The sequence below is a fragment of the Lampetra planeri genome, chromosome 5, assembly GCF_965212315.1.
Source record: "Lampetra planeri chromosome 5, kcLamPlan1.2.h2, whole genome shotgun sequence".
Taxonomy (NCBI): domain Eukaryota; kingdom Metazoa; phylum Chordata; class Hyperoartia; order Petromyzontiformes; family Petromyzontidae; genus Lampetra; species Lampetra planeri.
In genome coordinates this window covers 16,707,093-16,724,095 of record NC_136111.1, presented here as the reverse complement: position 1 = coordinate 16,724,095, position 17,003 = coordinate 16,707,093, and the positions used below count along the sequence as shown (strand labels likewise).

The 17,003-nt window shown below is 54.0% G+C and overlaps 1 protein-coding gene across 5 annotated transcripts in view; it reads left to right on the top strand.

Moving 5' to 3' along the window:
• Nucleotides 1-41: 41 nt before the first annotated feature.
• The window catches only part of DLGAP5 (DLG associated protein 5), a 63,539-nt gene continuing 46,577 nt past the window's right edge, over nucleotides 42-17,003 (top strand). For 2 of the 5 annotated variants that reach the window (XM_078594756.1, XM_078594751.1), the window contains exons 1-9: nucleotides 42-136; nucleotides 2,507-2,749; nucleotides 3,868-4,088; nucleotides 8,824-8,919; nucleotides 10,048-10,153; nucleotides 10,708-10,785; nucleotides 10,987-11,027; nucleotides 13,137-13,458; nucleotides 15,819-15,996. In XM_078594756.1, the coding sequence (XP_078450882.1) occupies nucleotides 2,512-2,749; nucleotides 3,868-4,088; nucleotides 8,824-8,919; nucleotides 10,048-10,153; nucleotides 10,708-10,785; nucleotides 10,987-11,027; nucleotides 13,137-13,458; nucleotides 15,819-15,996 (1,280 nt within the window). In that variant the 5' untranslated portion in view covers nucleotides 42-136; nucleotides 2,507-2,511. Of the gene's footprint in view, nucleotides 137-180; nucleotides 220-242; nucleotides 303-2,506; nucleotides 2,750-3,867; nucleotides 4,089-8,823; nucleotides 8,920-10,047; nucleotides 10,154-10,707; nucleotides 10,786-10,986; nucleotides 11,028-13,136; nucleotides 13,459-15,818; nucleotides 15,997-17,003 lie in introns of those variants that run through there. The other 3 variants (XM_078594753.1, XM_078594752.1, XM_078594754.1) reach the window with 3 other exon arrangements.

Below are 17,003 nucleotides of genomic sequence, written 5' to 3'. Positions count from 1 at the left end.
ACGCCGCGCCATCGTCCAATAGGAATTGAGTTTGGGTGGACATTTGAACGGAGCGGCGAATTCGTTATCGAATTCGTTACCGGGGGTGGCGTGGTGAGCGTAACGGTGGTGAGCGATACGTGGTGAGCGTTACGAGGTGAGGAGTGCGGGTGAGCGATACGTGGTGAGCGATACGTGGTGAGCGTTACGTGGTGAGCGATACGTGGTGAGCGTTACGAGGTGAGGAGTGCGGGTGAGCGATACGTGGTGAGCGATACGTGGTGAGCGTTACGTGGTGAGCGATACGTGGTGAGCGATACGTGGTGAGCGTTACGTGGTGAGCGAGTGTCACGAGGTGAGCGTTACGTGGTGAGCGAGTGTCACGAGGTGAGTGTGGTATGGGGTGAATGTGGTGAGTATTTTCGAGTTACAGGGTGAGTGCGTTACGCAATGAGGAGTATTACTGGCGTGTGTGTCTCGAGTATTCACGATGGAGTGTGTTGGGGTTGTTGTTGTTGTTGTCTTGGTGTGGATTGGGGCTGTTGTTGTTGTTGTCTTGGTGTGGCTTTCGACTGTTGTATTGTTTGTTAGCTCTTCGGATTCGTCAAGTCTCCAAGATTCTTCTTTGTCTATTTTACAATATACGACTCGCGTGTTAGTTTGTGTGTTTTATATTCTTCACGGTATTTATGTGTTTGAATACACTTGTGTGTTTATGCTGATAGAGATGTGTTCACAGCGTCTGTGTGTATATACTGGTGTGTGTATGCGCGGTCGTGTATAATAGTGGGGAGTGGTGGTGTAGTGGTTAGCGCACTGCGCTACAAACCTGGCGACCCGGGTTCGATTATCTGAACCGGTCCTGGGCCTCCCCTAGGTCGACTCAGCCTCATGAGTACCTGTTTACACATCGCACCAGGTACTCATTTGAGGCTGAGTGTGTAAACATCGCCACTAGGGAGACAAAGGCGGCCGGGCGTGGTGTTGGCCACCCACCCCCTCGTGTGCCGTGCCGGCCTTCATAGGTGCTCGCTAACAGCACTTGCCCCCTACAGTCTGTTAAGGCTACACGGGGGATCTTTGTATCATGGTAGTATGCGTGGTAGTGTAGAGCGGTGGCGTATCGGTGAGGTTACTGCACTACTAATCCAGTGACCCGAGTTCGGTCCGGGCATGGTACTGGCCACCCACCCCCTTCGTGTGCCGTGCCGGCCTTTATAGGTGCTCGCTAACAGCACTTGTCCCTACAGTCTGTTAAGGCTACACGGGGGATTGTTGTCTTTGTATCATGGTAGTATGCGTGGTAGTAGGGAGCGGTGGCGTATCGGTTAGCGCACTGCGCTACTAATCCAGTGACCCGAGTTCGATTCCCACACACGGGCAACACCAGTGACAATTGTCCGAACAGGTCCTGGTCCTCCCCTAGGTCGATTCGGTCTCAAATGAGTACCTGGTGAGATGTATAAACATCGCCACTAGGGAGACAAAGGCGGCCGGGCATGGTACTGGCCACCCACCCCCTCGTGTGCCGTGCCGGCCTTTAGAGGTGCTTGCTAACAGCACTTGCCCCTACAGTCTGTTGAGGCTATAACGGGGGGGGCGTGGGCTCATTTATTTATTTACTTACATACTTTTATTTAACTCTGTTGTTGTTGTCGTATCCTCAAATATTGTGACTCAATTTTAACCCACTTCCCAATGTGGTATCCACTGTAAACTTGGTATACTTATGTCATACTAATGACAATACTATATTCTATCATACAAAATTAAACTAAAACTTTTAAACTATCTTTTTACACGCTTTCTATGAACTCACTCTCTTGTTGTCATATCCTCAAATCTTGTAACTCAATTTTAACCCACTTCCTAATGTGGTATCGACTGCAAACTTGGTATACTTGTGTCATACTGATGGCAAGACCATATTCTATCATAAAAATATATATTTTTAAACATTAATTTTTATATGTTATGTTTCGGCTTTGCTCTAATTTCCCACGGTAAACTGACGTTGGCTGTAATTGCCCAACGGAGCCTTCCGTTATGACAAGCTTCGGGGCCGCGTCCTGGAGTCGTGGAGTTCTACCATTACTACTAGCCAGAGGTGTGGACTCGAGTCATGTGACTTGGACTCGAGTCAGACTCGAGTCATGAATTTGATGACTTGCGACTCGACTTGGACTTGCATAACAATGACTTTGTCCCACCTATGAGGTGTGGACTCGAGTCATGTGACTTGGACTCGAGTCAGACTCGAGTCATGAATTTGATGACTTGCGACTCGACTTGGACTTGCATAACAATGACTTTGTCCCACCTATGAGATGTGGACTCGAGTCATGTGACTTGGACTCGAGTCAGACTCGAGTCATGAATTTGATGACTTGCGACTCGACTTGGACTTGCATAACAATGACTTTGTCCCACCTCTGCTACTAGCACACTTCATAAAAGCGTGTTTAAAAAAAAAACTTTTTAAAAAAATACACTTACGTATTGTTGTTGTTGTTCGTCTCCGCTGCAGTGATCATGATGGCGAGTGGGCGCGTCACGAGGAACGGTGGCAGCATCATCCCGTCGGCGCACGCCGGGCTGCACAAGAAGCGTGGCCCCGTGGCCGAGCTGCGTGTGCGCCTGGCGCAGGAGAAGGCGGTGGGGAGACGCGACCGTCGTGCCACCATCCTGTTGGAGCGCCGCCGGGGGTACTCCCCGCTCGCCGAGAGGAGCGTCAACGTGGCCCCCCAAGGAGAGAGCGGCAAGCCTACAGGTAGCCACCCCCACCCCTCACGGAGTTCCCTCGCCAACTTATTTGGCGAAATTTGGAGAATTCATTGCAAATTACTCGATTGGGATTACTCGCAGCAGCAGCAGCGTCGGCAGCATCAGGGTGGAGAGTGCTGTCTGTCTGGTGCCCTGAGGGCACGTGCTCTCGCGTACGTTGTGATGGGATTATCTGTTGGCAAGCTGGCGATCGGTTGTGTGCTGAATCAGACCTCCCGGCCACTATGTATTTTGAGGCGCTCGGAGCAGGATATGTAAGGGCACGGATTCTCTCAGGCCGGGTGATGCGAGGACAAGAACACGACTGAAGCTCACGTACACACTGAACACACTCGCACACACCCGTGTGTGTGTCTGTGTTGTGGGGAGCGGTGGCGCAGCGGTTGGCACGCTGCTCTACGAACCCGGTGACGCGAGTTCGATTCCCGCTCACGGCCAACACCAGTGATGATTATCTGAACCGGTCATGGGCCTCCACTAAGTCGACTCGGCCTCAAATGAGTACCTGGTGCGGTGTGTAAACATCGCCACTGGTGTTGGCTACCCACCCCCTCATGTACCGTGCCGGCCTTCATAGGTGATCGCTAACAGCACTTGCCCCAACAATCTAGTAAGGCTATACAGGGGATCTTTGTAGCAGAGCATTGGCACAGTGGTTAGCCATCCTGCTGCACTACGAAGGAGAATTGACAGGTGCCCTTTGACGGCGCTTTGCTTTCCTGGCGGCAGCCGTGGCTGCTGGGTGTGGAGAGCTCACCGGCCGCCCGCCACGCGGGCAGCGCATCTCCTCCGTGCGTCTCCTTTGCGCTTTTCCGCGTGATGAGCTGCTTTTGTTGAGCTATCGTTGGTGATGGCCAGGTTCCTTCTGAAAAAATAAGTTAACAGCACAGTGAGCTTTACCCAGTAGGATAAACAAAAATCGCTTCGTTTTTTTGCGTATATTTTTAAGGAATTTGTTTACCTTTTCAATACATTGCACTTCTGATTTTGTCTTGTTTTGTTGTTGTAACGTTCTGACCCCATGCCAAGACAAAAAAGAGCTTCATAGCTCATCGGATTGCTCCTGCGTAAATAAAGTTCCTGATTCTGCGTGCGTGGGGACAGGCGAACAGAGCTCCCAGCTGCTGCGCAGGGAGCGCCTCGCCAAGTACAAGGAGGAGAAGGAGCTGCGCAGGCGCCAGGCGCTGAGCAAGAAAACGTTTGTGGTGAAGCACTTGAAGGCGAGCCCCACGCGCTACCTGGACTCCCTGCCGCCCGGGGTCACCATCGCCGCGGCGACACGGCCGCCGGCCATCGCCAAGACGACGACGGCGACGACGACGGCGGTAAGGGCCGCGTGATCCATGCGACAGCTGAACTAAACAATTCTTATTTTACCAGGTAAGGCCCACTGAGGTTTTTTTTCAGAAGCATCCTGGCACAAATGATAGCTCGACATAGTGGCTTAATACATTGGAATTAATAGCGGCCAAATAATTTGAAAGCATGTTGATTTTATATGTGGTGGGAAAAACCGGAGGATCTGGAGAAAAATCTACGCGACCACGGGGGGGGGGGGGGGGGGTGAGAACATCCAAATATACAACAGGCGCTGTCAGGGTCTGAACCGAACACACGACCTCCTGCGTACCAGGCGAGATCGGTTTGATCCGTGCGATAGAGCTGAGATGTGGAGGGGATCGAGTCGATTCATCGATGGAAATTACAATCCGACTCGCACTTTTGTGCTCGGTTATTTGGGCCTCTTAAAAAATAGCAGCCACCCTGCCCCCCATGCAAGTCACGTGGCGCTGTTGATAATGCCGATGGCGCCACCAAGCCCGGCCAATGACCTCCCGTCCAGCGGCACACGTGTTAACCGATGGCTAGCGTAATCTAACCGATAATCCACATAGAAATCGATTACCAAACGAGTTGAGCAGCCCGGCTCTGCTATTTATGTGTATGGCCAGAGGAACACCTTGGGAGGTCTTAAGGGGAAGTTTGTCCACTCCCCCAGACATTTTCAGACTGCCATTGTGCGATATAGACCATTTGTGAGAATTTTGACGAGTGCATGTTTGTAAATAAATATCCCTTACGTTTTATTTTTCATTTGTTTGTCATTTTAGACACATTTGAATGTTTTCCATATTGAACGCAGCGCGTAAACAAGTGTGGAGTAATGGGTTTTTCATCTGAAATAAATGCGCGGGAAAAAACCTATTTCTGTTAGTCTCGGTTGGAATTTAATTTGCCTCCCCCCCCTGAAAGTTTCAGTCAAGTGACCCGCTGTGTGTACAGCCTCTACTTTTGTAGTTTCACTACTGGATGAAGGGCTTTGCCCACGCCGCGCCGGTCATGGAGGGGTTGGTGAAGGTGACATAGAAATATGGGAGTTCTGTACAACAATTGGATTTGCTGCATTGCCTTCTGCGCCCCACCGCATAGCCTCGCTGCCCTGTGGGGCAACCTTCGAGCCCGACCCTGATGCCTGTTATATATTTGGAGTTTGCGTGTCTCTCTCCCCGTGGTCGCGTGGATTTTTCTCCAGGTCGTCCGGTTTTCCTTCCACGTTTAGAATCAACGTTCGTTTAGAGTATTTGGCTGAAATAAATTTCCACGCAATAAGCCACTTCGTTGGGCTATCGTTTGTGGTCAGGTCAAATAAAAAAAATAAAAAATTGTTTAGCTTGACCCTGCCTACGTGTGTGAGTGTCTGCAATTGAACCTTTTGGGCGGGACCCCGGCCATTGCATCAACTGCGTTGCGACGTCATTTTATGTCTGCTGAAGGCGAACGACACGGCAATCTATTCCTCTCAACGAGCTCTAGGCGATACGCTAATCAAAGTTTCAAAGTTTTGTTTATGACTACGGCAATGTTGGCAACGACGGGTGCTTGGTGAAGAATGAGAGGATTGATTTCTGGTGGGTCGCGACGTTTATGCGCGCGGTGGGACGGAGTCGCCAAAAAAGAATGAATTAATTACGATTTATACTTCCATTTATTCGGGACCCCGGGGTCCTGCCATAAGGTTAAATTGTCCCCGTGTGGGTGTATGTGTGCGTTTTCCTGCCTATGCGAATTTTAGCCTGTGTGAGTGTGTGAAAGCAAGTGTGTGTGTGGAGAGCGGGAGTGTAGCAGTTAGCGCGCGCTGCGCTACGAACCGGAGTTCGATTCCTGCTCATGGCCAAGACCAGTGACGATTATCTGACCTGGTCATGGGCCTCCTCTAGGTCGACTCAGCCTCAAATGAGTACCTGGCGCAGTGTGTAAACAACCACTGGGGAGACCAAGGCGTCTTGGCGTGGTGCTGGCCATCCACCCCCTCGTGTGCCAAGCCGGCCTTCATAGGCGCTCGCTAACAGCCTTTGCCCCAACAGCCTGTTCAGGCTACATGGGGGAATCTTTGTCTTTGTGAAAGCAAGAGTGTGATTATCCCTGCATTTCTGTATCCGCGAGAAGTCGCACGAGTGCCTGCCCGCTCGCGCGTGCGTATGGATTTTATCCGCTGTGATCCACGGCCGCCCTCTGGAACATCATCCAGTGATCCTCTCCTCTCGAGTGCCTGGAGCAGGAGAAATGAAAGCGCGAACATTGTCTGCCTCTCGCAGTGCGGTGCTCATTATCACATTAAGGCACTGCCATTAAAGAAGCAACGCGGGGCAGAAAGCACAGGGGCGCGCTCGCGGTGAGCACCTAAAGTGCCTTGAAAGAGATCCGCTAATTGGCTATAATGTCTGTTGGAGACTTAGTGGGGTTTTTTCGTATTAATTGTTCAAGTTGCTGTTGTGCACGTCCTCTTTGTCAGATGCAATGTATGCGGCCGTGTTATAGATTAGACTGTCCTCTTGTGGCCATTGTTTGAGTGACGCTGATGTTTTGAGTCAATACCATTTAACAAATTTACCCAGAAGACCTGTAAATGAAAGTGGAACGTCGATCTGGAGCTACGGTTTCCTGCATTGTAATAAAGCACTGAAGGGAAAGGGCATAAATTACCATTCATCACGAGAACAATTTAAAGTCGCCCATGGTGGTGTTAAAGTGTGAAGGACTGCAGGGAGAAGCCAGCGGATGTGTGAGTGTGAGAGAGAGCGGTTGTGTGCCGGGGAGCGGTATGTATGGCAACGTGATGCCTCACTTGAGACAGTAAATCTAGCTGTGACGGTCCCACCTGATGACGGAGACCTGTGTTGTCTCCGAAACGTCGTGATTTTTTTTATTTTATTTTAATTTTACTTTTAGTAATTTGAATTTTTTTACCTACGTGACTTTTCCGAAAAAACCTAAAAATATGAATCCTTGCAGTCGCGAAAGCTTCAAATCTAGAATTAAGGTAGTGCAACGGTTCGCGTGCTGCCCTACGATCCCAGCGACCCGAGTTCAATTCCCGTTCACCGACAGTGATGATTATCTGAACCGGTCCTGGGTCTCCGCAAGGTCGACTCGGCCTCAAATGAGTACCTGGTGCGGTGTATGAACATCGTCACTCGGGAGGTGGAGGGGGTCGGGCGTGGTTCTCGCCACCTCCCCCCTCGTGTGCCGTGTTGGCCTTCATAGCTGCTATTCGCTAACAGCACTTGCCCCAACCCTTCTGTTAAGGCTATACGGACCATCTTTGTTTTTGTGTGTCAGGTGTGTGTGTGTGTGTGCCCAATACAAAGATTCGCCGTATAGCCATGCAGGGTGTTGGGGCACGTGTTGTTCACGAGTACCTATTAAGGCCGGCACGGGACGCAAACAGGGGTGGTGCGGACCCCCACCACGCATTTGTCTCCACGTTGTCGACGTTTCTGCACGGCACCAGGCTGAGTTGACATCGAGGTTGCCAAGGAGCGCTTCAGAGATTCGTCACCGATGTTGGCCGTGACCTTCCAGGTGCTGAGCGCTGTGCCGCTCACCACAGCGCTGCCGCTGTGTTGTGGGTAAGCGGAAGAAGGCGGTGGTGATTCTCTGCACTGGTTCTGTGCCTCACCGAGGTCGACTCCGCATTAAGCGATTACCCGGTGTGATGCGTAAACATCGGCACCGGGGAGGTGAAGGCGGCTGTTGGCGATCCTGGCTGTACAATCCCCCTCTTGAGCTGTGCGCCCCTCGACAGGTGCGAAAGAAGTGCTACTTACATGGTGGGTGGGGGGGGGAAGGGAATCTTTGTCACTGAAAACTTTAAAATCTAAACTCTTTTTATTTTACCGGGTAAGGCCCACCGAGCTTTACAGCTCTTTTTCAGAAGCGACCTGACCGTGAATGATAGCTCAATGAAGTAGCTTTTTGCGTGGACATTTGTAGCAGCCCAAATACTCTAAACGCATGTTTCTCAATGTGGTGGGGAGAACCGGAGGACCCAGAGAAAAATCCACACGGGGGGAGAGAGACATCCAAATTCCAAATATACAGGCGTCTAGGTCGGGATGGAACCCACCCACCTCCTGTATAGCAGACAAAGTGGTTAACATCTCGCCACTGTAATACTTTATGTGAATATGTTCGTGTGTGCATGCCTGAGATTTTGAGAGCATTTATATGGGTGAGTGTGTTTCAATGTGAGCGCCTGAGGCTAAACAGGCGATATTTGCCTGTTTGTCAAGGAGATTGTGAATATTTGAGGGCTTGTGCACGTACGTTTCAATGTGTGTGTGTGTGTGAAAGAGTGATTGCATGTGTGAGCGAGTGTGTGTGTGTGTGAATGCGATTTGTGAGCGAGGGAGTGTGAGCGTGCGAGCAGATGTGCACGTTTCAGTTTTGCCTGACTGAAGGAGATTGTGAGCGACTGGCCATCACTTGCCGCGGCGTTTATAGTGAGCGGTGCGATGGGGCGACACGGCACAGCTCTTGACACGGCTGCTTACCGGAGCTCATCCTGCTTTATTACTCCGCTCCCCTGTCACCCATCGCCTCCCACTCAACCAATGCATTCTGGCCACCGCTCGTCTGTCGGGAGTCTTCTTTGCGCGCGTGCGTGCGTGTGTCTGTGCGTGTGCGTCCGAGTGGCCCTGGGCGGCCGCGATGTCGCTAACGCGCGCCTTTCGCCGCGGTCTTGCAATGTGTTGCGTGCGGGCCCCCCCTTGCTTGCAGAAGCGGACCCTGGTGAGCGCCGTCGTCCCCCGTATCACGACCCGCTCCATGGCACGGCAGCAGGCGCCGGGGATGGCAGGCGCACGGCACGAGCCGGTGAGTCCTAGCGCGTGCGGGCACTTGACGCGGCACGTGTGGCTGTAATCCGCTCCCCCCTCCCCAGCTCGTGGTGGAGAGACATGTGTAATAAGCGCGGCAGACGATGGCGGTGGCGCAGTGTCGTACGTCTAAAGGTGAAATTTTCAATTAACCTTACAAGGAGGCGCTCTCTTTGATGCGTGGAATCTGTGTCCATGTGGCCGGGGGGGGGGCTGGTTTGTTTTTTGTTTTTTACCAAGTGGAGTTGAACTCGACCCAGCCTTGGCTTGCCCAGCGCCCCTCCCTCCCTGTGCGAGCGTTTATTTGGTGGCGTGTGCTGGGCACAGCCCCGTGAAATGGGCTGCCTCCATGCTCAGACGTGTGATGCATTGCGGGTGCGCGGGCTCTGTGGCCCTGTGGGGGCCGGCGGTGTGTGGGGGGGGGGGGTGGAGGGGGCGGTGTGTGGGGGGACTGGGGGGGGCGGGGAATGGCTGGTGTAGGGGAGCGATTGCACCGGGTGGAGCGAGGAGGATTCCTGCGGGTCCACGTCCGCCGCAGTTGACGTCGTGATTTAGCCTCCCCGTGAACGGGGCTTTCAGAGGTGCAAATAATCTGAAGTGTGCAAATTGCTCGAAGCTAATTACCAATTACTTTGTGATTTCTACTGCGACTTAATTCAATAAAAGCGTGCAATATGTGAAACTTTCTAAACGGAGCTATTTGTTTTAATTTGCGAATTAATATTAATAATGTGGCGCCTTTCCGCTGAAGGCTCGGCGCGTCGCGCAGTCTCGCGACGGATGGCGTCGCCCACCAAGCGGCGGCGAAAGGCGCCTCGTTGTTGTCCGCATGTGACGCGTGCAGGTGCGCGCGCTTGCGCGTGTGTGTGAACAGCCAACACCAGTGAGCATTATCTGAAGCGGTCATGGGCCTCCCCTAGGTCGTCTCGGCCTTTAAAACGAGTACCTGGTGCGGTATGTAAAAACATCACCACTGGGGGAGACAAAGGCGGCCGGGCGTGGTTGCTGACCACACCCCCCCACCCCCTTCGTGTGCCGTGCCGGTCTTCATGGGTGCTGCTTGCTTCGCGGCACTTGCCCCAACAGTCTGTCAAGGCTATAGAGGGTAGTCTCTTTGTGTCAACAGGCTCCGAGGACGGCTGCTGCCCAAACTAGAAAGGCTGCCCCCAGGGTGGGCGCGCCAGCCCAGGAGGCCAAGCCGGATGGCAAGGGCCGAACCGTCGCTGGTGCCGGTGAGTGTCCATTGTGGAGGCCCGGGACCACCACGGCAAACAACCGTGACAAAGAAAATAATCTCCAGCCGTTTCACACGAAACTGATCTACTTGGATTTTTTGCCAGGAAAAGCCACACTTAGCCCCACAAATTATAGCCCGATGAAGTGGCTTATCATGTGCAAATTTATAGCAGCTATAGACTCTAAGTGTGATGTTGATTCTTAATGTGGAGGGGCAAAACCGGAGGACCCGTAGAAAAATCCACGCAACCATGGGGAGAACACGCAAACTCTTAAATATCCAGCAGTCGTCAGGATTGGGATCGAACCCACGACCTCCGATGTGCCAGGCAAGGTAGAAGACATCTTGCCACCGCAGCCCCCCCACAGCTGGGTTAGGCCGAGTTCAGGAGCCCTCGTAAGCGTGGAGAGATTCTCGCTCGCCAAAATCTGGTCGGTCAAAACACCTGTGCCTTTGTGCGTGCCGGCGTGCATTTGTGTACCCGTGCATGCACCTTCGTGCATGTGTGAACACGTGCGGGGTACGCACATGTGTGCGCGTTCATTTCAGGAGCGACTGGCCGTGCGACTCGCTTGAGAGCGAAGGAGGCAGCGGCGGCGGCGCCGGCTCCTTTCGCCGCCCGACGCGGTAAGCCAGAGTCCGCGTCGCGCACGCGCCATCGATTTGTCAGCGGCGGTCGAAGCAAATGCCGGGTTTGAATTTAGCACCGGAGGGGAGGCGGAGGAGGGTCAATGTGACGCTCCCTTGGGCACGCGTGGGTGATGGCTGTCCGTCTCTTGCTCCTCTTGGAATACGTCCCCGGCTTCTCCTCCTGCTGTGTGTCTGCAGGGACACGGTTCGCCGTCAAGCTGGACGAGGTTCTTCACGAGGTTAGTGCGGCCGTCGCATCGCATTCGTCAAGCTGCCGTTGCACAGTCTCGGCGGCGAGGCGCTCGCCGTCGAGGCTGTTTGCGCAAAATCAATGGTTCAATTCCTGAGATGTGCGGCAATCACCGCGGTGGGAGTAACCGAAGCGCGTGCGTGCGTGCATGCCCCCCGCGCCCCGTGCCGTGCAAGTGTCACGGAAGATGCTGCGACGTCGTTCGTACGAGCGGGCTGCTCCGCATGGAGTGTCCTGGTCTCAATATGCACGCTAACTGTCGTCTATTTTTACGACGGTTAAAACTACAAACAAATGTTTCTACTTTACCAGCTGCTGTATAGCTCTTTACCAGAAGGGACCCGTGACCATTACGAGTGATGGCTCAATAAAATGGCGTATTGCGTGGAAATGTACAAGCAGCAAAATACTCTAAAACGCTTGTTTCTAAATGCGGAGGGAAACACCGGTGGAGCCGGAGAAAAATTGAATCGCCCGCGGGGAGATCATGTAAACTCCCAACTATACAGGCGTCGGGGTCAGGATCGAACCCACGAACCTCCTGTATACCAGGCGAGGAAGTTAACTCCTGGAGTTTGCATGTTCTCCCCGTTGGTCGCGTGGATTTTAGCTCGGTGGGCCTTACCTGGTAAAATAAAAATTGTTTATAGTTTAATAGTTTTACTTTATGACATGCCTCCAGCCTGCTCACCCATGTTGCTTCACCGAGGCTTAAGGTGCCAATGCATTAAGTTTGGTGTGCGTTGAATGCTCCAACGGGCACACAGTCTCACGAGGTAATTTCTTTATCCAGCAATGCCTTGCTCGGTCTCGAGGCTCGCTGACCTTGAACAAGGATATTTGGCAATTTCCTCATTTTGAATTGGTGCTTTGTATCTGAGAGGAAGCCAAAGTGCCCAGGTGAAAGCCGCCACGCGTACAGGGACAAACTACTACAAAGTGCACACGCGTGTGGGTTTCGCGAATACCACCGTGCTGAGAAAAGTGCACATGCGTGTGTGGGTTCGCGAATACCACTTAAATCATCCCGGCACATCTCTGCGCGTTTGCAGCACCAAAGTTTTGGAACAACCGCGCTTTCCTCCCTTTGACCATCGTAAATATTTCTTCGAGAGAATATCCTCAAGCAGAAGATTAGCGCTGGATACAACCACATTTGTAAATGTGGTTTGTAACGTTGATCCTTACCTGTGTGTCGTTAGTTTAATTTTAGTGTTTTTTCTTCCTTGCCCAAGCTTGCATTTAGTGTTAAAAAGTCGGCAGTAATTGGTATATACTTTTTTCAATTTGTGCTTCTATGCTTTTTCTATTTTGCGTTTTTGTTTTGAGTAATTTGCTTACCTTTACTTTACTTTGCGCTCAAAAGTAGTTTTTTGTAATGTTGGTTGTTTTCATTTTCTGACCCGCCCCGACTGGACATCTGTGGAAAAAGAGCTTCATGGCTCATTGAATTCCTCCAGGATAAATAAATATTCTGATTTGTATATTTGACGTATACCTGTTGCGTGTTAGTTTGTGCATTGTGTGTTTTATACACTTCAGTGTATTTATGCGTATGATTACACTGTGTGTATTTATGCCGATATTTTTAGACGTGTTTTCAAAGCGTGTGTCTACATATTGGGCAGTTGGTGGCAGTCGCCCTCCAACAACAGTGGAGGGCAGAGGAGCGACGCTCAGGGCAGGGAGCGGAGCGCCGGGCGGCTAAGATTCAGCGAGTTGGCACAGTAGGGGGCACAGCTGGTGGATCTGCCGGTAATCTCAGTCAGCCCACCCACGGCACCTGGGTCTGTCCCGGGACCTGCAAGCAGTGAGCCTCCGATAATTCACTTGGTCTCAAAGTGCACCTGGCCTGGCACAGGTGCCGCGGTGACGTCACCATTATTTCGTGGCGAATGGCGCGTATTCGTATTGGTATGCACGGTTGCATGGTAGTGTAGTGGGGAGCGGTGGTGTAACGGATTAGCGCTCTGCGCTACGAACCCGGCCCCGCACGGTGTGACGCGCGGTGTGACGCGCTTGCAAGTGTCACTGTGGTGGGATGGCTCGCGGGTATCGCGTGTGACCCCCCCCCCCCCACCCGTGCCGTGCCCTGCAGGAGCAAGCCGGTGAGGAGGAGTGCAGCAAGGCCGGAGAGGAAGCCCAGCTTCAGCCGGGGTTGGCACGCTCCCCCGAGGCGGCGGCCCCCGCAAGTAGCCGGCGCCAGGGCATGGCGCGCCGCTCCTTCGCTCCCGTCGGCTTCGTGTTCCAAGGCCTGCCGGGCATGACGACGACGATGATGATGCCTCTTCCTCGGCTGCAGCCACTCAGCCCCTGCTCCACCTCCTCCTTCCTGTCGCCGGCGGAGATCGTCGCTCCGCTGAGCTTCAGCCCCGTGCAGCACGGCCCCCCGCCGCCGCGCCGACCCGCCACACCTGCCGGTGAGAAGGCGAGACATGCACGTGTACGCAGGTGTGCGCACACACCTGTGCGCGTGTACGCAGGTGTGCGCACACACCTGTGCGCGTGTACGCAGGTGTGCGCACACACCTGTGCGCGTGTACGCAGGTGTGCGCACGCACCTGTGCGCGTGTACGCAGGTGTGCGCACGCACCTGTGCGCACACGCAGGTGTGTGCACGCAGGTGTGTGCACGCAGGTGTGTGCACGCGCTCATGCGTACACCCGCACGCGTCGTGCCCGTCGGTGAGATTTGACGTGCGCACGTGCGTGTGTACGTACGCACGGTGGTCGGTGAGGTGAGACGAACGTGCGTAAGAACACGCTTGCGTTTACACGCGTACGCACCTTCCAGATCGTGACCGTGTACGCACGCACACACGCGCTTGTACTACGTTACACACGTACGTACCTAAGCGGGTGGCTTTTATATTCTGATCTACACGCAAGTGTCACGTGTGCACCACGTACCGTAGGCACGTATGTATGTGTGTGTGTGTAGAACTTCTTTCGCGCCGTACATAGCCAACCTCACCAAATGCGAGGTGTGGGGGGGGGGAAGGACAACAAACTAAACACAAAACAAGGTTCCCCCCCAACCCGCTCCACCCCTCCCCCAGCGAGCCGATGTTCCATGAATTGTCACTTCCTGTGGGCACCGTTCGACCAGAGAATCGATTCTTCTCTGATTTCGGCTGTCCTCTCTCTCTCTCTGTCGCGATTGTGCGGCGTCCGCCGGCTGCCGTCGCCCGAACCGTCACCACGAGCGCTGGGACGCGCTTGAGAATTGGTTGAATCGTCGGTACTCGTGTCGAGCGTTCGCGCGCGCACGCTCGAGTGCACGCTGTCGACAGGCGCGCATATACACGTGCGTATGCGTGTGTGCACCCTCTGTTGGGATGTTCACGCACACACAGAGACCCCGGACAAACTTCGAATTCCCGTCCCTTCCCACAGCCATCCGTGCTGTCGAATCTCTGCCGCCTATTCAAGTGCAGGCTCAAACACATTTCTTTTTTCCTCTGCCTTTGACCGACTGCCTTTCTCTCCATAAACTAGATATCCCCACTGTTTCTACAAAGCGTCTTGAGACGCGGTCGCATTTAGACGCTGCTGTATGAACCAAAATTGTTCTCCTGTCGTTGCGTGCGCTCTGTTGACGTGCCATCAGTTGGGACGCGCGTACGTAAACGCACCCTTCGTCGAGACGCGCACGGACACGTGGGAGCGCTGCCGTGCGTTACGTGAGCGTGCGCCGGGGGCGGGGCGGGGTGGTGATCACGCATCGGCTGCTCAGATTCACTCGAGCTGCTTTTGGTGTGGGAGCTGATGCGAATGCTCCTGCAGATGGACGCTAGAGTGCACGCTGCAGACGCTCGTGCGCACGCACGCACGCACACGAGTGTGCATGCTGCAGATGCTCGTGCGCACGCACGCACACGAGTGTGCATGCTGCAGGTGACCGTGCCCACACACACACACACGAGTGTGCACGCTGCAGATGCTCGTGCCCACACACACACACACACGAGTGTGAACGCTGCAGGTCACCATGCGCACGGTCTTGAGGCTCGCGCGCGCCGTGCGCCTGGGCCATGCATCAGGAGAGTAAATGTTTACACAGGCGCACACTGTTGCTGGTACAAGCGTCGGCTCAATCCCCCACGGACACGGCTGTGCATATTTTAACACTTGTTTATTGGTTTTCAACCCAAATGTGTTCAAATCTCGAGCTCACGAACTGCTGACAGTAAACAGAAACACTTCCCCTGCTGGAGGAAGAGCAGTTGAAGGCAGTAAGTTTTGTTGATGTACGGTTTTATTAATCTCATCAGGCTTATGAAAGGCATAAAAACCCCCAAGTGAGCCCCTGCGATTAAATTATCCACCTTGATTTGGTTAGCGCCTCGTGCCGCCGCGTGGCCTCCATGAAAACCTGCGAGCTTCGTCGTCGTGATGCGTAATGAGCAAATTGTAATGATTGTATGAAGCGCTCCCGGGGGGGTGGGGGGGGGGGGAGTCCCGCATCAACAGCTGTTGCCGTGGCGCTCGCTCTGTAAATACAGCGGCGCGGCGGAGCGGCAGGGGACCGTGGCGGCGCCCTCGACCCCACCCCCCCCCCACCCACCCCCAGGAGATGTCGCGGCTTCGCGGTGGGCGCCGCGAACCGGGTTATGTCTCCGACGCCGCGCTGTGATTTCCCGCGATCCTCGTTCCCTGCCCCCACCCCGTGCGCGTGCGTGACGTGCGCGCGTAGCGTGCGTGCGCTTGTCTCAAAAGTCTCTGCTAAGGCTGTAAGGGGTTGGGGGGGGGCGACCCCCTTTGTCTTTGTCTGCGTGCAGCGTCGACGGTCAAAGTGGCGGAGGAGGCGTGCGAGCCACCGGGACCGGAGGGGCAGGATGGGGCCCCCGGAGCAGCGGGCGACGTGGTGGCGCCGGTCCCCGCGGCCGCTGCGGTGCAGCCGGAGGCGGTGGGGCCGGCGAGCGGCGGCGAGGAGCTGCACGGAGTGTCGTACTACAGGTCGGCGTAGGGCCGTGTAGTCTTCTTACCAAGGCGCGAGTGGTCACTGTCTCTGCTCGCGGCGATCGTGCGAACTCCCTTGTGCATGCGCCACCGCATCTGCGTGATCGGGAGTGCGGGGGCGTACTTGTGCGTGGATTTGTACCATTGGGGGGTTGTGTGTGTGTGTGTGAGAGATGCTGTCGGAGTGTGCAAGATCGTCATGTTTGAGAGATGGTGTGTGAACTATACCCCCGGGGAGCCGTAGTGTGGCGGTCAGCGCGCTGCGCTACGAACCCGGTGACCCAAGTTCGATTCCCGCTCGCGGCCAACACCAATGACTGTTTTCTGAACTGGTTCTGTGCCTCCCCTAGATTGACTCGGCCTCAAATGAGTACCTGGTGCCATGCATAAACATCGCCACTGGGGAGACAAAGGTGGCCGGGCGTGGTGTTGGCCACCCACCCCGTTGTGTACCTTGCAGCCTTCATAGGTGCTCGCTAACAGCACTTGCCCCAACAGTCTGTTAAGGCTATTCAGGGCATCTTTGTCTTTCATGCTGTCATGGTGTGCAAGGTAATAATTTTGAGGAATGGTGTGTGTATTATACTCATGGGGCATGCGAGTTGATTGTGAGATGGTTGTGTGAGAGATGCTGCGAGTGGCATGCTGGGCGAGATGTGTGGGCTATGCTGCCCGTGTGTGAGCTTCTGTGCTGTGTGTGTGTGTATGTGCGGGTGGCTATGTGTGAGATGTGCAATTATGTTTTTACGCGTGGACGTCGCGTATGTATGAGATGGTGCATTTGCGTGATTTCTCACGGGGCTATGCGAGTCCGTGGGTTCGTGCGTGTGTGTGTGGACATGATTATGCGTACGCTCATTGTCCTGTGGGGCTTTGTGTGTGTGTGTGGATCTGTGTGGATTTGTTTGGGGCTGTGTGTGTATCGGAGTGTGGTTGGGTATTGTGGTTAGCACGCTGCGCTACGAACCCGGAGACCCAAGATCGATTCTCCGCTCACGGCCAAC